The sequence below is a fragment of the Gorilla gorilla genome, chromosome 2 (assembly GCF_029281585.2).
Source record: "Gorilla gorilla gorilla isolate KB3781 chromosome 2, NHGRI_mGorGor1-v2.1_pri, whole genome shotgun sequence".
NCBI classification, from domain to species: Eukaryota; Metazoa; Chordata; class Mammalia; order Primates; family Hominidae; genus Gorilla; species Gorilla gorilla.
In genome coordinates this window covers 9350578-9371803 of record NC_086017.1, presented here as the reverse complement: position 1 = coordinate 9371803, position 21226 = coordinate 9350578, and the positions used below count along the sequence as shown (strand labels likewise).

At 46.3% G+C, this 21226-nt stretch overlaps 2 protein-coding genes across 6 annotated transcripts in view; one reads left to right on the top strand and one right to left on the bottom strand.

Annotated features, from left to right (window-relative positions):
• Window positions 1-3119: 3119 nt before the first annotated feature.
• Window positions 3120-18111, bottom strand: LOC134756370 (MORN repeat-containing protein 5-like). The gene is made up of 4 exons (XM_063703508.1): window positions 17963-18111; window positions 11082-11229; window positions 8226-8337; window positions 3120-3508 (listed from the first exon to the last, which is right to left on the bottom strand). Exons 1-4 carry the CDS (start codon window positions 18007-18009, stop codon window positions 3288-3290), a joined length of 528 nt encoding a protein of 175 aa, XP_063559578.1. The 5' UTR covers window positions 18010-18111; the 3' UTR covers window positions 3120-3287.
• An 85-nt stretch (window positions 18112-18196) lies between these two features.
• The window catches only part of LOC129532709 (NADH dehydrogenase [ubiquinone] 1 alpha subcomplex subunit 8-like), a 201756-nt gene continuing 198726 nt past the window's right edge, over window positions 18197-21226 (top strand). For 4 of the 5 annotated variants that reach the window (XM_063703552.1, XM_063703550.1, XM_063703551.1 and 1 more), the window contains exon 1: window positions 18211-18355. In XM_063703552.1, coding sequence (XP_063559622.1) covers window positions 18305-18355 — 51 coding nt within the window. In that variant the 5' untranslated portion in view covers window positions 18211-18304. Of the gene's footprint in view, window positions 18356-21226 lie in introns of all 5 variants that reach the window. The other variant, XM_063703553.1, reaches the window with a different exon arrangement.

Below are 21226 nucleotides of genomic sequence, written 5' to 3'. Positions count from 1 at the left end.
GGAGCTTGTAGGTTATAAACTCTTCAGGCAGAACTGCCAAGGAATAACCTCACTCAAAAGATGGGTGCAGTGTGTGTTGGGGCTTCCTATCTCCCCTCTGTGGGAGAAGGGGAGAGGGTCTTGTGTTAATATGAAGGATGCATTGAAACTTGTTATACAAAAAATATACATTTATTAATGTAGTACAGAAGACTTAATATCTGTAGAAGAATGTGTGTGGATGCTGAGCAACAAAAGGGGTGGCTGGGCCAGTGAGAAGCTATTGACACCTGGTTAGGTGCAGTGTCAGGTAATTCCAGCACTTTCGGAGGCCGAGGTGGATGGATCACCTGAGGTCAGTAGTTCAAGACCAGCCTGGCCAACATGGCAAAACCCTGCCTCTGCTAAAAATACAAAAATTAGCTGGGCATGGTGGCGGGTGCCTGTAATCCCAGCTACTTGGGAGGCTGAGGCAGGAGAATCACTTGAACCTGGGAGGCAGAGGTTGCAGGGAGCCAAGATCGTGTCATTGTACTCCCGACTGGGCAACAAGAGTGAAACTCCATCTCAAAATGAAAAAAGAGAAGCTACTGACTCTCAGCTCCAAACTGAGCCTTCTATACTTAACTTGGCAATGGTGGGACTGGAACTGTCTGAATTACATTAGTTTTGCCAGCTGGCTCCTTGTTAGGGGCTGTCAGGCAGACAAAGATACACTCCTTTCTGTTGTCTTTGTTGTTCATGCCAATGTCATCTCATCAGTGTCATTTCACTTCCAGTTTCCAGTTTTTTCCACACTCCTAGAATCAGCTTCATCTCTCTCTTCAGAGGCTCCACTGGGCAGTGCTCCCCCGCCAGAGGTCTGGGTCCCAGCTCTGCAGAAGCCCTGATCTGAGCTCCCAGGAGCCAGCCCCAGCTGGTCTCTGCTCAGGTGTCTGGGTTGCAGGTCCTGGGGGGTCCCTCTGTTGACCTTCTAGGTTCTCACAACCTAATCTCTTACTATTGTCCCCAGTCCTTGAGGGGGTGCCTGCATCCTGCAGTTACTTTCTCTGTTACCTCAATGTCTTCCTTTGCTTTTCTAGTTCCCTGGTAGCCACCAATTTCCTGATATTAAATTCTTTCCATTTTTCTTTTTATTTTTTGAGATGGAGAATCACACTATCACCCGGGCTGGAGTGGAGTGGCGCTATCTTGGCTCACTACAACCTCCGCCTCCCAGGTTCAAGTGATTCTCCTGCCTCAGCCTCCTGAGTAGCTGGGATTACAGGCACCCACCACCACGCCCAGCTAATTTTTTGTATTTTTAGTAGAGACGGGGTTTCACTATGTTGGCCAGGCAGTCTCGAACTCCTGACCTTGTGATCTGCCTGTCTTGGCATCCCAAAGTGCTGGGATTACAGGCATGAGCCACGGCGTCCTGCCTCTTTCCATTTTTCTAACTGAACTCTTAGTGATACAAGATAATGCAGAGTTCCTTCTCACACGGATCCTACAGTCCAGTGGGAGAGACAGATATTAAGCAAATAATTACATTTAATTATGTTGAAATAAGTGCCATGAAGGAAAAGTACAAAGTTTATTAGCATATTAAAGGCCCTGAGAAGTTCTGCAGTAAATAAGCCTGGTTAGCATTGTTTAGGGCAACATCTCCTTATTTTATTTGACCAAGAAACTTCATGGTAAACCTATTAGCACCCAGCAGAGTTAGCGTGCTACATAGTAGTGCATTGTGCAAATGGAAAAGGGAAGTCATTGAAGAAATGTGAGCTGGGGGACTTGGAGTGTGAGCATTTGCCATGTTCCTCCAGTAGCATCCAGTGGGTTAGGGGCATCTTAGCTGCAGGATTCCAGTCATAGGATCAACTGACAATTCTCCTTGCTCTTTTCTTTTCTTTTTTTCTTTTTTTTGAGACAGAGTCTCGCTCTGTCGCCCAGGCTGGAGTGCAGTGGCGCGATCTCGGCTCACTGCAAGCTCCGCCTCCCGGGTTCACGCCATTCTCCTGTCTCAGCCTCCCCAGTAGCTGGGACTACAGGCACCCGCCACCACACCTGGCTAATTTTTTGTATTTTTAGTAGAGACGGGGTTTCACCGTGTTAGCCAGGATGGTCTTGATCTCCTGACCTCATGATCCGCCTGCCTCGGCCTCCCAAAGTGCTGGGATTACAGGTGTGAGCCACCGCGCCCGGCCTCTCCTTGCTCTTACTCTAGCCCCATGAGGCACCTTTCTGGTCATCACCGACTTACTGAGTAAATTTCCCTATAGGGAGAGGATGCTCTCATTCACCAGCACAGATGTTCTGGTCTACCTGGCAGTTTCTTTCTCATTATAGAGCAAGGTTTCTTGACCTAGGTCTTTAGAGGGACCATCCACCCCTTAAGACTATCTGCAAAATGTGTGTGTGTGTGTATGCATGTGCGCGTGTGGGCGCACGCATGTGTGTGTGTGCATGCATGGACATTTTTCTGGCAAGAGGGTCCATATCTTTTGATATTCCTAGTGGGAGTGTGACTTCAGAAAAGGATAAGTTTAGGAATCACTGCATTAAAGGAAAATGTTCTATTATTTGTGTATTGATCTCCTGTGAGTGTGGTCACTGTAAATGGTTTCTTCTCCGTCTGATCAGCCTTGTGTTGACTCACCAAACTGAGGTTCTGGATCCTCCAAGGTACCTACCCCCCTGGCTAAAGGATGAACCAACCTTCTTGGACCTCAAGGGATCACTCCCCTCTAGGCCGTTGCCTGTGTCATTTCCTCTCACTGGGAAACCCTCTCCCCAGGCCTTGTGGTCAACTCCCAGTTATTCTTCAGGTCTCAGCTTAGAAGTCATTTCCTCCTTGAAACCTCCTCTGACTAACCGCTTCGGGATTTGATAGCCCTTATTTGTGCTCCCACAGCTTCCGTCCCACCTCTCTGGGGCCCCTACTTTCCCTTCCCACAGGACCATGTTTTTCCCTTCATTGTGTCTGTTCCATGATACAATTAACTGTTTATAGTACTTCTCTGCCACTTTTAGAATGCAAGCTCCACAAGGAAGGGGGGCTGTGTCCAGCTTTGCTCTGCTTTTCCCCCAACACCAAGCACAGTGTCTAGCATATATTAAGTGCCCATTAAAATCGAAGGAATGCATACAAAAATAAGTACCTTAATCCTTTCAGTGCGACATTTATGTGCCGTCACAGCTAGACCACGAATGTCCTTTTACCTCACTCTAGGACTATGTACAGATTTGCCAGCCACGAGAAGTCCAAAAAATAAAACATCCAGGTAATCAACTTTCATCTTCTATCAGCAAAAGCTTCTTTCTCGTCAAGTGTGTGCATACATTTGTACATACAGATGCACATACTTATATGTGGGTGAAGAGAAAACGTGCTGCAGTGTCGGAAGAAACCTACCTGTGTTTCTTAGAAAGCGGTTCCTATAGTCCTTGACTACCCTCGTGACTGGGTTATAGAAGCCATCTCCACAATCGTAATAGCCCCTGGGGATTTTTCTAGGTGGGTCCATATTGGTGAGTTGAGCCATACCTTGAAAGAACATAATGGGCAATTAGTTCACCATCAAGGTCAAATCCAAACCCAGTGTTCCCATAAGGTCCACTTGTGGCTGGTGGCTCATGTGACTATCTGGCTCCCCTGTTGAACTAAATACCCCCTACTCAGGGCAAGAAGCAAACCCAGCAGAAACGGTGCCCCAAAGGAACTTTCTGAACATGGCTCTTGGGAACAGGGTCTTGGGAACGAGACCCTCTGTCTTCTTGTTCCTTTGACCCCATCCTCCTCCATTTCTTCGGATACCATGACAAAGGGCACAGGTTCTGAAGTTAGACAGATGCTGAGGGTAAGTCAGAGTTGGCAAATGGATAGGAGAGCATCAGATCCAGAAGAGGGGTGGCATTCAAAGCGTGGGCAGAGGCCAGAGGCATGGATCCTTAAGCCCCACTCTGGAAACCTTGTAGACCAGAGCACGTATGAAGGAGAACAGCAGAAAAGAAATGGATCAGGTGGACAAGGGGCAGGTGGTGGAGAACTTTGACTCTTGCCAAAATTACCACGGTGGCTGCCACTCATTGAATGTTTATTATGTGCCAGGCATTGTGCTCCTCTTTTATTTAATCCTGAGAGCAACTCTGTGGCTCCATTTTACAGATAAGAAAACTGAGGCTCAGAGAAGTTAAAGTAACTTTCCCAAGGTTATCCAGCTAGGAGGCAGTCCAGCTCTGGAACCTGTATGTTCAGGTGCCAACATCAGGAGAGGAGACAGCCTAGGTGCAGCCACAGGACCAGGGACACTGAGATCTCTGGGAGAGAAAGAAGATTGAGTGCACCTTTTAGGTCATGCACGCTAGGTATGTGTATCTTGAAACGCCATGGCTCAAGTAAAGGGAGAGGTTGGAATAAATAACTTCTCAGGTTCCTTCTAACTATAGTTGCTATAGTTCCTTGTTCTCTAGACTGAGAGCTGGATGCCCACTGAGCACACAGCACCACGCCCACAACCCAGAGTCTTGCACACAGTAGGAACTCTTGTGTTGCTTAATGACATGCCTAACCGTAACCCTGACACTGACCCTGATCCTAAACCTAACCCCATATGTACTGGCTAATGACTACCGAGAACTTACTCCATGTCAAGCACTTTACAGCCATTCTCTCACCAAAGCCTCATGCCAATGCCTATCTCACAGATGCTCCAAGAGGTCACGGGGCACTTTTAACCCTCACCCTGCCTTGCAGGCAGGACGAGTTGCCCTAACAATGCCAGCCCCGAGAGGTAAAGTGTGGAGTGACAAGGGAAGGAAGTAGCTACTTAGAATCAAGTTGCTCTTCTGAGGGTCACAGGAGAAGTAGGGGAGAGCCAGGCAGGTTCGGGGAGAGCCAGGCAGGTTCGGGAAAAGCCACCACGAGACTGGCAGAGGCTTAGCTTTAGCAAAACCAGCCATTGTGTGAGAGCTAAGGCTTAAGGCTGAGGGCTTTTTGCCTACAGCCTTAATTGGGGTGAAGAGCCCATGGCAAAGTCCAGGCCTCCCATCATAACTAATCTGGGAGGAGTGATTTGCAAGGTTCTCAAGCTGCAGCTAGACTGGCAGCTCTTTGAAGGGAGAGATGATGTCCTCTTAACTCTGGTCTCCCTGGGTCCAGCCAGTGTCTGACATACAGTAGGAGCTTAGGAAATATTTCTTAATGTCATTGCCTTAACTCCCCTAAGCACATACTTCACCCTGCACTGTGATGTCAATATCATTATCCCTGTTTGACAATAACTCTTTAACGAGTACCCACTGTATGCCAGACAATGTGCTAGGGCCCTGCCCTCATGTTGCTCACAGCTTGGGAAGACGAGCTGAACACTCACGATCCAAGCCCTGGGAGGAGGTCATGGCTGCTGTGATATGCCACAGGGAGACCTTACCTAGTGTGGGAATTCAGGGAAGGGGCTCCCAGCTTCAGGACGTTGAGCTGAGACCTGAAGGACGGGAAGGAGTTATTTGGGTGAAGTAAGAGGGTTAAAGTATTCCAGGCAGAGAGAATGGCAGGAAAAAGTGTGGTCTCTTTGAGAAATAGAGAGAAAGCAAGCATGGCAAGAGGGGAGAGAGAAAAACCTAGAAGGGTGGGTAGCCTAGGATGAGGCTGGGACATGAGCAGGAGCCAGAGAATGTCACTGTTTCTGAGAATTTGAAACCTTATCTTGAGGGTATAGGGAGCACTCAAGGGGCGGGGTGGGAGGGAGGCAATCAGATTCACACTTTAAAAGATGTAAGCGGCCGGGCATGGTGGCTCACGCCTGTAATCCCAAGTTAAGGAGGGAAGGTTGCTTAAGGCCAGGAGTTCTAGATAAGCCTGGGCACCACGGCAAGACCCATCTCTACAAGAAACTTAAAAAAAAAAAATTAACCAGGAGTGGTGGCACATTCCTGTAGTTCCAGCTACTTAGGAGGCCAGATCACTTGGCAGGAGGATCGCTTGAGCCCAGGAGTTCAAAGTTACAGTGAGCTATGATCATACCACTGCACTCCAGCCTGGGCAACAGAGCAAGACTCTGTCTCAAAAAAAAAAAAAAGATGGAAGTGACTGCAGAATGGAGAATGACCTCAAGGGGGCCAAGTGGGGATCTCTGGACTCAGGTCATCAAGGGGAAAGATGATGGAGGGCTGGAACAGGGCAGTGGCAAAGAGTATGAAGAGAATGCTGCCTGGCACATGGAAGTGCTCAATAAATATTTGTTGAATAAACAAATAAAGTCTATATTTCAGAGGTAAAATCCATAGGACCATTGCACTTAGGGGGCAGGGGAAGGGAGGATTAGGCTTACCTAGGTGGATGGGCATGACATTCAGTGAGGCAGCCATCACGGTGGGGGTGACAATGAATTCAGTGCAAACAAGTTGAGAACGACCAATACAGGTGTCAGGGAAGCTTGATGCAGGGATCTTAGGCTCAGGGATTCTGATTTCAGTTTAGAAGCCGATGGTAGTTGAAGGCTTAGAAGTGTATCAACTTGTTCAGGAAGAGCATATAGAATGAAAACAGAAAATGCCTAAGCCAGAGAGCCCCGGGAACCTCAATGTGAATAACTGGGGGTGGGGGGATGTTGAGGAGGCAGTGGCAAAGAAGCCTGGGGATAGGAGGAAAATAGCAGAGTAAGTGTCAGGAGGGCAAAGGGAGAGAAGGCGGCTCACCCAGTCAACTAACTGACCCAAGGTCATGAAACTGGGAAGGGAAGGAGATAGGGGTTTGAGCTCAGGTCTGCCTGACTCCAGTGCCTGGGTGCTTCCTGGAGGCTTCTGCCCTGACGGAGGTTGACTTGTGCAGGCTCATCCAGCTATAGACAGAGAATGCTAGGACTCAAACCCACAATTTCTGGCTCCATGCTCTGTCAACCACAGCTCATGGTCTCTCACAAGCTAAGTTGGGATTGTTTTCATAGTATACAGAGTTGTTTCCCCATCTGTCATTTTGGATATATTATCTCTGCTGTGCCAAAAACTACACTCTTCTTTTTTTATTTTTTTATTATTTATTTTTTTTTATTATACTTTAAGTTCTGGGGTACATGTGCAGAATGTGCAGGTTTGTTACATAGGTATACACGTGCCATGGTGGTTTGCTGCACCCATCAACCTGTCATCTACATTAGGTATTTGTCCTAATGCTATCCCTCCCCTCCCTTCGTCTTGAGGCTCACCTGACCTGGAACACGTCTCAAAATTTTAAGGTGCCACTCTCTGAATCCAGACTTATAGTCCAAATGTAGCCCTCCGTGATGAAACACGGTTTTTGCAGGGAGGTAGCATGATACAGAGGACCTCAGAGAGGAAGACTGGGCTGCCAGTGTGAGCTCTGCCACAGGGAACCATGTCTGAACTCCACAGCCTCAACCTGGAGTGACATGGGACTAGGAAGGCTGACTGGGCAGGGTCATCTGGACATTAGGGAGACAAGGATTACAGAGAGCCTCCCCCAGCACCTGATACACAAAGCACATGCTCTGTCAGTACTGCTTTCGTCCTTAACTCTTTCTTTTTAAAATATTTACATAATTTTAGTGTTATAGTAGGTACCACGAATAAGAACAGCTGACATGTACCGTGCACCCACATGCATTCAAGGCATTGTTCTAAACACCTGACATGAATTATCTTATTTACAACAATCTTGGGAGGTAGGTGATGCTGTTGACCCCATTTTGATTTTTTTTTTTTCTGAGACCAGAGTGTCGCTCTGTCGCCCAGGCTGGAGTGCAGTGGCGTGATGTCAGCTCACTGCAAACTCCACCTCGTGAGTTCAAACGATTCTCATGCCTCAGCCTCCTGAGTAGCTGGGATTACAGGCATGCCACCATACCCGGCTAATTTTTGTATTTTTAGTAGAGACAGGTTTCACTATGTTGGCCAGGATGGTCTGGAAGTCCTGACCTCAAGTGATCCACCCGCCTTGGCCTCCCAAAGTGCTGGGATTACAGGCATGAGTCACCACGCCCAGCTGATTGACTCCATTTTGAAGGGGAGAAACTGAGGCACAGTGGGTAAAGTCCCTTGCCCATGGTCCTCTGGCTAGCACAGTGGAGCTGAGATATGAGGACTGGCCTTCCTGGCTCCAGGACCTGGCTCTTTTGTATTCTTCTACGCCTGCTCAGTTCCTCTTCCCCTTTAAGTTACTTCAGTAGGACACAGTCCACTTATCCGAAACTGTGTTAGTTTCCCTCTCAGTTTGGGTATGAAGGAAAGGGTGGGTGCCTGGGTACCTGCAGGCTTCAAGCCATTGAGGATCTCTGTGTAAAACCTCTGATCATAGCCGTCGCAGTAATGCCAGTTCTTCTCATCATAGTGCAGCCCATCTGCGAAGGTATATGTGCCCTGGAAGACAAGGAGCACACATGTGCATCTGAGGAAGCTGAAGGCTTTTGGCCAAGAGGTTCAGATATCAAGGGAAGTGGGGGCCTTTCTGATGGCTGCAGTAAAGAAGTGGTAACTATCACAATTACTATGGTTGTGACGACAAGAGGGAATGGGTATAAGTGCCGAGCCCTGTCCCTGCCGCTCAAAGTGGGTGAACTCACTTTGGCAGATGAACTTGGGCAGATGACCCACTCTCTCTGGCCCTTCATTTCCTCATTTGTAAAATTAAGTTAATGATAGTGTACATAAAATAGGGTTGATTGAAAATTCAATGAGATAGCACACTTGAAGCATTTAGCACAGTGCCTGGCTGTGATGGTTGATTCTGTGAGGCAACTTGACTGGGTTAAGTGAAAGGGATGCCCAGATAGCTCGTAAAACATTTCTGGGTGTGTTCATGAGGGCGTTTCTAGAAGGGATTCACATTTTAATCAGTGGACTGAGCAAAGAAGTTCCACCCTCACCAAAGTGGGTGGGCACCATACAATCCGTTGAGGGCCTGGATAGAACAAAAAGGCAGAGGAAGCGCCAATTCCCTGTCTCTGCTTGTGCTGGGACATCCATCTTCCTTGCCCTTGGACATCAGCATTCCTGGTTCTCAGGCCTTTGAACTCTGACTGGGACTTACACCATTGATCCCCCTGGTTGAGGCCCTTGGGTTTGGACTGGAACTACACTAACAGCTTTCCTGGGCCTCCAGGTTGCAGAGGGAAGATTGGGAGGCTTCTTAGCCTCCATAATCTTGTGAGCCAATCCCTAATATAAATCTCTTTCCATACATCTCTGTATATCCTATCGGTTTTGTGTCTCTGAAGAACCCTGACTGACACACTGACACAAAGTAAGCCCTCAATAAATGTTATTATTCTTTTATTATTATTATAGCTGGAAAGGTCAGAGCCATCAGCCACGGCCCTTTGTCCAAATGCATACATTCTGCCTTTGCTGCCTTACTGCTAAAGGAAGCCTCAGGATGTAGAAATTGCATTGGCCTGGGCATCAGGAAACACGGGTGGAAATTCCAATGATACTATTAATTCACTGTGTGACCTCGGGAAAGTCACATCCCCTTCCTGGGGCTTAGACTCTCCAAGCTATAAAACAAGGAGCATTTCTTAACCTTTTTTAGGTCATGAGTCAGGCCCCAAGATGCTCTTAGTGAAACTGATGAAAGCTATAGATGCTTTTCCTGGAGAAAAACTTAGTCCCCTTTACACAGAAATTTCTGTATGTAAATCAAGAGGTTTCAGTGACTCCCTGAATTCTATTCATGACTCACAAATACCAGGGGGTAAGAATCCTTGGATTAGGTAAGTTATAATGATAGTAGCAGTGATGGTGGTAATAAGAGCTAACACTTATTGAGTGCCTCTTGTGTGCTGGGAACTTAGCAAAGTGTTCACATATATATATTGAGGTGCCTTGTACTATTGTGGTAGGCTGAATAATGGTCCCCCAAAGATGTCCCTGTCTGCTGCAACCTGTGAGTATGCTACTTTACATGGCAAGAGGGATTTTGCAGATGCAATTAAATGAAGGATCCTGAAGTGGGAAGATTATTTGGATTATCTGGGTGTGCCAAATATGATTGCAAGGTTCCTATGAGAAGGAAATAGTAAGGTCAGGGTGAGAGAAGATGAGATGACGATGAAAGCAGAGGGATGAAGGGTGGCGTGATGATGAAAGCAGAGGTCGGAGTGATGCGTGGCCATGAGCCAAGGAATGCAGGCAGCCTCTAGAAGCTGGAAAAGGCAAGGAAACAGGTTTTCCCATAGAGCCTCTGGACGGAATGCAGGCTTGCTGACCTATTTCAGACTTTTGAGCTCTAGAACTGTAAGATAATACATTTGTGCTGATTTCAGACTAAATCTGTGGTAACCTGTTATAGTACCAACACATAACTAATGCAACTAACTGTCCCGAGTTGATAGGTGAAGAACTCTCAGGGAGGTGAAGTCGTGGGCCTAAGATCAGGCAGTAAGTGGTGTAACAGATGCAAACTCATCCTGGCCTCTCCACAGATCCTTCCAGATCTAGAGGGAGAGGATTCTAGAGCCCTGGGAGATCCAGAAGCAGGGAGAAATTAGCCGGGCATGGTGGCACATACCTGTAATCCCAGCTACTCAGGAGGCCTAGGCAAGAGAATAGCTTGAACCCAGGAGGCAGAGGTTGTGGTGAGCTGAGATCACACCACTATGCTCCAGCCTGGGCGACAGAGACTCGTTTTCAAAAAAAAAAAAAAAAGGTCAGGTGCGGTGGCTCGCACCTGTGCACCTGTAATCCCAGCACTTTGGGAGGCCAAGGCGGGTGGATCACAAGGTCAAGAGATTGAGACCATCCTGGCAAACATGGTGAAACCCAATCTCTACTAAAAATACAAAAATTAGCTGGGCATGGTGGCGCATGCCCGTAGTCCCAGCTACTCGGGAGGCTGAGGCAGGAGCCTCGCTTGAACCCAGGAGGTGGAGGTTGCAGTGAGCCGAGATTGTGCCACTGCACTCCAGCCTGGTGACAGAGTGAGACTAAAAAAAAAAAAAAAAAAAAAAAAAGAAAAAAAAAAAGTTGGGGGAGTAGGGGAGAAGCAAAGAGAAGAGTGAATGGAACGAGGTGGGCACCAGACAGGGACGATGGGGCGCCAGAGGGTGAGGCTCTTCTTGCCCGAGGATCTCTCCTCCACAGCACCCGCCCCCCCAGCTGATCACCTTTATGGCCAATCCGTTTTCCCAAATGGCGTCGTATTGGCTTCCACTGGGGAGGTACATGGTTCCTTCGCCGTGAAACATGCCATCCTTCATTTCCCCAACATATATTGTTTCGGTAGGGAGGATATACTTGGCTTTGCCCTCCATCCTGTAAAGACACAGGGAAATCACTGAGCCCTGTGTGACAGCTGGAGGATCAGAGCTGGCAGGCAACAGAGTGAGCAGGAACCCCGTTCTCAGCATTCTCATCCTTCTCATCCCAGCAGTACTCTGCTGAAAACAAAATTTTTGTTTTGTTTCCCTCAAAAGCTCAAAAACGAAAAGAGGGGAATAGAGTTTGCTCTGTTCATTCTCCCCTTCACCTAGAGGCTCACTCTCACCTTGGAGTTCACACTGCTCCCTGAAATAAACCCCCTTAGTAGGCCCAGAGAGTGTAGAGATGTGCCCAAAACCACACACAGTAAAAACTGTGGACACTAGAGCCCAGGTTTTCTGGCAGCTGGTTCTGTGATTTCTCTGTCCCCCATGACCAATCCATCCTTTCCTATTATGCCACAAGTGGAATATTAGGGAAAATATGAAATTTAGAGACAGGAGTAAGGGTTTGAAGCTTACCACCATTATATATATATATATATATAAAATCGTGGATATTGATATTGGTTGGCTGTGTCCCCACCCAAATCTCATCTGGAATTGTAGCTCCCATAATCCCCACATGTCATGGGAGGGACTCAGTGGGAGGTAACTGAATCATGGGGGTGGGTTTTTCCCATGCTGTTCTCATGATAGTGAATAGTCTCATGAGATCTGATGGTTTTATAAAGGGCAATTCCCCTGAACATGCTCTCTTGCCTGCTGCCATGTAAGATGTGCCTTTGCTCCCCCTTTGCCTCCACCATGATCGTGAGGCCTTCCCAGCCATGTGGAACTGTGAGTCCATTAAGCCTCTTTCCTTTATAGATTACCCAGTCTTTGGTTATGTCCTTACAGCAGCATGAGAACAGACTAATACAGATACTTTCCCAAACCTCTTTGCTTGTGCCTCCCTCCCTTCCTTCCCTTCCTTCTTTCCTTCCAAACAGGTATTTACAGAGCACCTACATTTTGTCAGGGACTATGCTGATGGTCCAACTTGCTGAATACAACACAGATTCAACAGTGATCAAGGCAGATGCAGTCCCTGTCCTCGGGGGCTCACAGTCTAGTGGGTGACAAAATTGAGTGATTATACAATGTGTGATAAGTGCTATGCAGGAGGAAGACAGGCTCATACAGGAGAACAAGGCAGGGACACCAGCTTGACCAGTTGACTAGCTTCTTTGTTTTGTTTTTTGTTTTTTTCCCAAGACCAGATCTTGTTCTGTCTCCCAGGCTGGAGTACAGCAGTGTGATCATGGCTCAATGCAGCCTCAATCTCCTGAACTCAAGTGATCCTCCCACCTCAGCCTCCCAAGTAGTTGGAACCACAGGTGTGCCCCACCACGCCTGGCTTATTTAATTTTTTTTTTTTTTTTGTAGAGATGGGGTTTCCCTATGTTGCCCAGGGTGATCTAGAACTCCTGTGCTCAAATGATCCTCCTGCCTCAGCCTCCCAAAATGTTGGGATTATAGGTGTGAGCCACTGCACCGGGCTGACCAGTTTCTTTATGGGTGAAATGGCTGCAATTAATACAGGTAACATATAACGATTTTCCTAGTAAAGGGCCTGACATATAGTGAGTGCTTAATAAATATGCTTTCATTCATTCCTTCTCCATTCCTCCTAACAAGCTGAAGGCTCCTCTCCTAACTCTGACCTTTTTAAGGCTTTTGCTAGTACCTCTGTCGGGATGCGTAACACTTTCTATCTTGTTTTGTAATTAGATATCTTATCTCCGGTATTTAAGAAAAGCTTCTTTAAAGGAAGACTTTGGTATCCTCAGCTCCTAGAACCACTAAGCAGGTGCTTCATAAACGTCTCCTGAGTAAAGAATGAAGGAAACAGAAAGAGTAGTCAGTGAACAGAGTGGATGACAAAGTTGTTGAGATAACTGAGTGAGACGATGGTTGTGAAACTATAGCAGAATGCCCGGCATAGAACAAGAAATTGAAAACTATTTCACTTTTATTCTAGTGCAAGACATGGGGGGAAGGGAGAATTCCTCTTCTCCTTCCCTCCTGTACTCTTTGCTTGAGCTCACATCTATCATTTCTAAGCACCATCTCCATATTCAAGTTCTACACCCTTCTCTGAGGTTAGACCCCACCCCTTTTCTTACCTCGAACTGGACATCACTGTTCAGACCTCTCACAGACATCTCCAACTCGCCTAAAACAGAACTCATCTCCTCCTCCCCTAAGCAGCACCTCCTTAGAGTTCTCTATTTCCATGAATGGTATCAGAATCCTCTGGTTCAAGGCCAGGAGCTGGGCCCAGGGCTGGGGCTGTAAGCCATCTCTGGACGGGACTGGAGCCAATCAGCTGCCAACTCCTGGCAGTAAAATCCCCAAACCTCTCCTACATTTTTCTCTTTCCTGCAGCTTCACTGCTTCTGCCTTGGCCCAGGGTTCTGCTGCCTCCTACTGGGACAACTGCAGTGAGCTCTGAGCTGATCTCCCCATCTTCACTTTTCCTGCTTCCCTCCTCTCTGTCCCTCCTTCTCTCCTTCTCCTCCCTTCTTCTTTTTCTCCTTCACTCTCTCTCTCTCTTTCCCTTCCTTTCTCCCTCCTTCTCTTCCATTTTAAAAAATTCATTCAAGGCGAAAAGCCTGCCTTCTAAATTCAAAGTAAGTTAAAAAGAAGAAAAAAACCACTTTATAGTGAAGGCTTCAATCCATAATAAGGATATGATTTCCAGATCTCAAATACCTATCAATTAGCTGGGCATGGTGGCGCATATCTGTGGTCCCAGCTACTGGGGAGGCTGAGGTGGGAGGATCGCTTGAGTCTGGTGGGGTGGACATTGCTGTGAGCCAAGACTGCACCACTGCACTCCAGCCAGAGCCCTCCAGAGTGAGACCCTGTCTCAAACAAACCCCTCAAAACCTATGATTCATTCATTCATTCATTCAGCCAACATTTACTGAGTCTCTACCACACATATGCATTATGAGGAGAGTTACAGAGATGAACTCTGTAACTTTTATTTCCTGATGCTTGGCCCTACCAGGATCTATCAGTGGTTCCTCCACCACCAGAATTGTGCATGGTATTGAAATTTCTTTGCCAGAGCACAGACCGCCTGTCCAGCTTCCCTTTGCATAACTCCTCTGGGCACAACCCACTCTCCTGCCAAACTGAACTGCCAGCTCTACTCCATACGTGCCCTCTGGGCTATTGCTCATGCTGTTCCCTCTGCCTAGAAACTTCTAGAAAAAGAATTCTTCACCTTGCATCTCCAACCACCTAAATCCTACCCAACCTTCAAGGCCCATTTCAAATACTATCTCTTCCACGAAGCCTTTAAGGACGGCTCCGACTGTATGTGGCCTCTGAAGGGCCCCAGCAGCAGGGCTCTATTGTAGGAAGCACGTGGGCTTTACAGTCTGATCGACCTGGGTTTTAATACCTGCTCTGCCAAATGCTAACTGGGTGACTTTGGGCAAGTTTACTCCGAGCGTTACTTTTCCCATCTGTAAAACAGTATAATGATATCTATCTCAAAGAGTCCCTGTGAAGAGAAGATGCAGGCAAAGCCACCCAGAGCACAGTAGTTACTACATAAATGCTATGGGCATCCCTTCCTCCCCTGTGTCTGTAGGTCTCTTCTGGCACTTACCTTGTGGTGCTTTGGAGTGGAGTTATCTAGAACTCCATTGTGCGACTACTCCAAAGAAACCATAATATTGAGGTCAGACAGATACTACATTAACCTTTTTTTTTTTTAATATTCACACGTGGTACAGGGAAATCATGTCTCTTTTAAGGTTTTTTTTTAAGTAGATTTATTGAAGTGTAATTGACATACAATAGGCCACGTGTTTAAAGTGTACAATTTGACACGTTTTGACATCACCTGGGAAAACATTATCACGATCAAGACAAAATATCTACTCCCCACAAAAGTTTCTGCATGCCTTTCTGTAATACTTCCTCCTTGCCCCTGCCCACAATCCTCATCTCTAGGTGACTACTGATCTACTTTCTGTCACCATAGATTTGCATTTTCTAGAATTTTACATAAATGGAATCATACAGTGTCTACTCTTTTTTTGTCTGGCCTCTTTCACTTAACATAATTTTTTGAGATTCATTCATGTTGTTCTGTGTACCAATAGTTCACTCCTTTTTATTGCTGAGTAGTATTCCGATGAATGGATATACCACAATTAGTTTCTTCATTCCCCTGTTGATGACATTTGGGTTTGTTTCTAGTTTTGGTTATTATAAATAAGGCTGCTATGAGTACTTGTATACATGTCTTTGTGTAGATATACACTTTCATTTCTGGGGTAAATACCTATAAGTGGAATGGCTGTTTAACTTTTCAAGAAACTGCCAAACTTTTCCAAAGCAGTCGTACCACTTGATGTTCCTATCAGCCATGGAGAGTCTACATAAACTTTTTAAACCAAACGTTAAATATCAACTTCCTACTGTATAGAGAGGTTACTCTATTCATTTAAACTCCAAGAGGAAAATATCCCCTCCCTAAATTAAAAAAAATCGATTGAGTATCTACCATTTGTAAATAACACCCATATATGATCATTACATATTCCTTGAAACACTGCTGCTGAATGTGCATTGCTTTCCCATTTTACAGATGAGGAAACTGAGATATGGATGGTTGATTAAGTGTACAACAAGCAAATGGCAGACTTGAGCCCAGACCTGTCTCATGCTCTCATTACATGCTGAAATTTGAGATGCCCCAAATAGAATTCTAGTTAACTGTTGTTAAAAACACAAAATCAATACAGAATAACACATATCCAACTTATGAAAAGAAGTATAACAAGTGAAAAACTGCTGACTTCTTGCTAGTTATGGGAAATTGGGAAGCCCTGTTCAGGTCTGGGAATCCCTATTGTGGTTACAGAGGTACCAGACAACCTCAAGCAAAGGCCAAATTCCTAGGGCCAAAGCATGGAAATGGCTGATTTGGCACAAAAACCCAATGAAAATACACAGAAGGCCAAAGGCAAATGGTTGAAAGCCTTCCCTCTTTTACCTTGTCTGTGTGTTTCTCTCTCACCCATATACAGCCCATCAAAAATTAATGTAGTTTCTCAACTTTTTGTGCCTGAAATGCCCAATACCCCATCTCTATCTGCCAAAATTCTACCACCTTCACTGTAGCAGGGCCTTGTGAAAAGTAAGAATGTGGTTTGGACAGAGGATTGGGTTCAAATCCTGACTCTGTTACTTCCTAGCTGTGTATCCATAATGGTGGGCCAGTCATTTTGCTTCTCTTAACTTCTGTTCCTTTATTTGCAAGGTCAGCCTGAACTATCTCACTGAGTAGTGAGAGGGAGTACACACCAAGCACCTCTGCCACTTACCTGCTGAGTAGGATAAGTGTCTCAAGCCCTGTAAGGGTCACCTTTGTTACCTGGAAAGATAATAACATTTTCCTTGCAAAATTGATGTAATGATTAGAGAGATAGCATCCCATAGCATTCCTACCACCCTCTCTAGGAATCTATCTCCTATCCCTGTCCAGACCACAGATCCCTCTTTCCTATTAACTCAAAATGCCCTGGAATTCCACCAACTTGTGAATACAGAGCCCCAAGGTGGGAGTGCTTCACAGTCCCGACAACTAGCACTGGTTCAGCAAACCACTTCATATCGTCCAGCCTTGGTTTCCTCAGCTATAAAAACAGAGATTCCACTTTCTTCATCCAGGGTGGTTGGCAAAAAAGAGTGGCCACCTCTGTGTTTCCTCTGCTTCTCTCTACTACAGCTCTTATCACACTGAATCGCAGTTATCTGTTATGTCTACTTGTCCCATCATGTTTGAATGAACTTTCTGAAGACAGGGATTGTGCCCAGAGTCAATTCCAGGGCCTGGTACTCGGTAGCCACTCAACATTGTTGAATTGCTGGGCACGGTGGCTCATGCAAGAGGATCACTTGAGCCCAGGAGTATGAGACCAGCTTGGACAACATAGCAAGACGCCGTGTCTACAAAAGGCGTTGAAAAATTTGCTGGGGGTAGTGGTGCACACCGGTAGTCTCAGCTACTTGGGAGGCTGAAGCGGGAAGATTGTTTGAGCATAGGGGGTCGAGGCTGCAGTAATCAGTGAACAGGCCACTGCACTCCAGCCAGGGCAACAGAGCGAGATCTTGTCTGAAAATAAAACAAAAACGAGAGAGAGAGAGAAAGAAAGAGAGCAAGGTAGGAAGGAAGGAAGGAAGAAAGGAAGGAAGGAAGGAAAAGAAAAGGAAAAAAAACTGTTGAATTGTTTTTTACTACTAGTCCACTACACTGATTTGTGTATAAAATCCTCTATAATAATCCCTAGATCGTGAACTCCTCCTGGAAGGAAGCGACCGTGTAGATTCAGATTAGCCAGTCTCTCTTCCCTAATCTTCGTGTTTGTTTTTATAGCATTTACCATTATCTGTAATTATTTTATCACTTATTTGTTTATTGGCAATACATCTCCAACTGGATTATAAACTCCCTAAGAGCAAGGATCTTGACATTTTAAATATTCCTATGTTTAAAACTGGCAGATAGCACACACACACAGTCGATGCACACACACATATAAGTATATATGGAATGAATGCATCTCAGCTTTGCTGCTTGTTAGATACGGTCCTTGAAAAAATTACTCGGGCAAGTTTGTGAAAGTGCCTGGCACAAGGTGTTTCGCAGAAGCAAAAAGCCGTCTTTTTCCAGTCACAGCTATTCAAGGTATAGTAAGTGAATCAAATGAGCCCCTTACCTCCCATCTACATATTCCCCGATATATTTGCTCCCTGTGTACTCCATGGCGCCTGTTTTTAGCTTCCAGCTGTTGGGATCCGGAGTCTCAGTGGATACGGCATCACTATGACAACCTGGAGGGGTGGGCGGAGCCGAATCGGAGCCCCACCCCGCTGGAGGCCGAAGAGTTCTCGGTATTGCGCACGCTCCCTCGCTCGTGGTTGGGCAGGGCAATACGCCTGCGTGTTGCCAGATGCGCATGCGCAGGCGCCGTGTGGCGCTCGGCGGTCGAAAGGGTAGTTCGAGGAGACCGGGGCGACGCGGCTGAGGGCTTCTCGTCGGGGTCGGGGCTGCAGCCGTCATGCCGGGGATAGTGGAGCTGCCCACTCTAGAGGAGCTGAAAGTAGATGAGGTGAGGCTATCCGGAGGACAGGCAAGGGAGACATGGGGCTGCGGCTTCTCGGGCCTGGGCCTAGCCCCGCTTGGGCTCCGCGGATCCTGGGACCCGGGCCCCCCTCCCCAGTCCTCCAACGCATATACAGGTCGACCCCCGGAGGTCCCCTCCGCAGCTTTGGGAGTCGCCTCCCCTCTCTACCCCACCCTGTCGCATCCTGCAGTGGCTCTAGAATCCTCCCCCTTTCGCCCTCCACAGCGACCTGTTTCTCCTTCCGTGAATAATAGTGATACATTTTATTAAGCACCAACCAGTCATTTTCCTTAGCTTATGTCGCTTAATCCTCAAACTTGCATGCGAGGTGAGTATACAACCCTAGGGGCTCACAGTCGAGGGGGACGGTCACCTACCTTAAAGTGGTATCACCGGTGCAGAGTGCATAGAGTGGGGTGAGGAAGCCGCGGGAAAATGAGACAATATTGGAGCGTGCATCTACTCACAGCCTTGGGAAGGTGTTTGGTAACAGGACCCATTTAAAGCATTCGTTTATTCAAGAGATATCATTTGAGTAATTAACGTGTACACGTAACGCTGGAAGAGATATACTTCGTGCTTTCATGGACTTTACAATCCAGTAGGGAGACAGACACATAAAGAGGCAGTCACAGTACAATGTAGTTAGTGCTGTGAGAAGTGAAGTAGAAAGATACCCTACTAATTATAGCTAACATGATCAAGTCCTTTCTAGATACCAGGCAGGATGCTAATTACTTTCCATGCATTAATTCATTGAATCCTCCCAGCAACACTATAAGGTAGGAGATATATATATATATATATATATATATATATATATATATATATACACACACACACAATTGGTCATATATATATATATATATACACACACACACACACACACACACACAATTGGTCGTAACGTTATAAATAAGGAATTAGTCCCTGAGAGTAGAAATGATTTGCCCAAGGTCACGGAGCTCGTAAGTAATAGAGCTGGAAGTGAACCCAGGTCTGATTTTAAAACCAGTGCTTTTCCACTATATTATGGGTGAAAACTCACAAGAATGAGACGGCCTAGCAGAACTTGTGTGTTTAGGGAGCCAAGTACAGTTTGATGTGACCCTAGTGGTGGTGGTGGGAAGCAGCAGGTGCTGAGCCTGGAGAGGCAACTCGGGCTGAGATAGGACTTGGAAGCAGCTTCTACAAGGCCAGACCAAACAGTTTGGACTTGATCCAGTAAGGGAGGTGGTGGGAAGAGGTGGAAGGTTTTAAGGCAGAGGAGTGTCATGGCCGGGCTGGATAGTAGAACAGGCTGTATTAAAGGAGAGGAAGGCCAAGACTAGAAATGATGTACCAGCAATGATATACCAGGCACTATGTTAAGTGTTTTGTTTGTTTGTTTTGTTGTTTTTGAGAGTCTCGCTCTGTCGTCCAGGCTGGAGTGCAGTGGCGCGATATTGGCCCACTGCAACCTCCACCTCCCGGGTTCAAGCGATTCTGCTGCCTCAGCCTCCCGAGTAGCTGCGACTACAGGCGCTCATCACCACACCCGGCTAATATTTTGTATTTTTAGTAGAGACGGGGTTTCACCGTGTTAGCCAGGATGGTTTCGATCTCCTGACCTCGTAATCTGCCTGCCTCGGCCTCCCAAAGTGCTGGGATTACAGGCGTGAGCCACCGCGCCTGGCCATATGTTAAGTCTTCTACCTGCAATGCTTCATTTAATCTTAGATGCCTGTGAGAGTGGCAACTGTTATTTTCCTCAGAGGAAGAAATTATTAGCTATGTTCAGGGACTTTATTATATTAAAGTGACATTTACTCTGAGGTGGCAGAGGGGAGCTGCCATGTGGCCCCCACTCTTTTGTTCCCCCCCCGGTGAACCACCCCCCTGCCCCCACCCCATGTAGCTGGGTTAATCTTGAGTTGCTGTATTTCTTGTTGCAATTTTTATTAGGTTCAACAAACATCTGAAGTTCTACTTCATACAACTGATGTATCTGAAATACATTTGCCTTTACTCTTCACACAATTGAATGAACATACGAATAATTACATAAATAACTAAAATACAAGACAAGGTGTGATTAAATACTATGAAAGGGGGAAGATGTGGTTTAGGAAAAGATTTGAAGTTGTATCTAAATTCTAGGCCTACCTGCCGGTCACCTTGATTACTTGATTTTAGCATTTGCAGACACGGTTATTTGTAAGATGAGGTGACCCCAGCTATAAAATTCTCTGAAACTATAAAGGGAATAGAGAAAGCACTTTTTGGGCATAATGTAAGACATGACTAAATGGCATATGAAGAATGGCATTTATGGGCGGAGATGAAGAGAAGACCCCTCTAAGTGAGGGTAGGGTCCGAGCAAAAGTAAGGAGATGGGAAAATGCAGAGAGTCAAAAAGGAGTTCAGTGTTTTGAGAGAACAGTAAATAGTCCCTTTTTGAAATGTTGCGGGTGAGAAGGGTGGAAAGATAGTTTGGCTCCAGAAGCCTTTCGGTACCCGTTAAGAAGTTGAGGCTTTATTCTGCTGTTAAGGCTGAATGAGAGTTTGGTTGCTAATATAACAGCAGAGTAAAATAAGAATTGTCATTTAGGGAGATCATGGTAGCAGCTGTGTGAAGAATGGATTGAAGAAAGAAAAAGAAAAGCAGGGAGACTGGTCTCAGTGGCTCTTAAAATTATTGAGAAAGATGTTAATGATCCCAGTGTAATTGGTGCTTACAGAGACTGTGCTTACAGAGAGCAAAGAACAAGTATATCTAGAATTGATCAGACTTAGCAATGGATTAGATATTGGAGGTAGGGAAGGTTGAAGAATCAAAGTCAGATTTGCAGCGTGGCAATAGTACTGGTGAAGCCA

Coding starts and splice junctions, on each gene's coding strand:
- LOC134756370 (XM_063703508.1), bottom strand. CDS start 18,009: ATGGAGTACACAGGGAGCAAATATATCGGGGAATATGTAGATGGGAG. Junction 8,338..11,081: donor AAAACGGATTGGCCATAAAG/GTGATCAGCTGG, acceptor CTTGTCTTCCAG/GGCACATATACCTTCGCAGA. Junction 3,509..8,225: donor CAATGGCTTGAAGCCTGCAG/GTACCCAGGCAC, acceptor TGTTCTTTCAAG/GTATGGCTCAACTCACCAAT.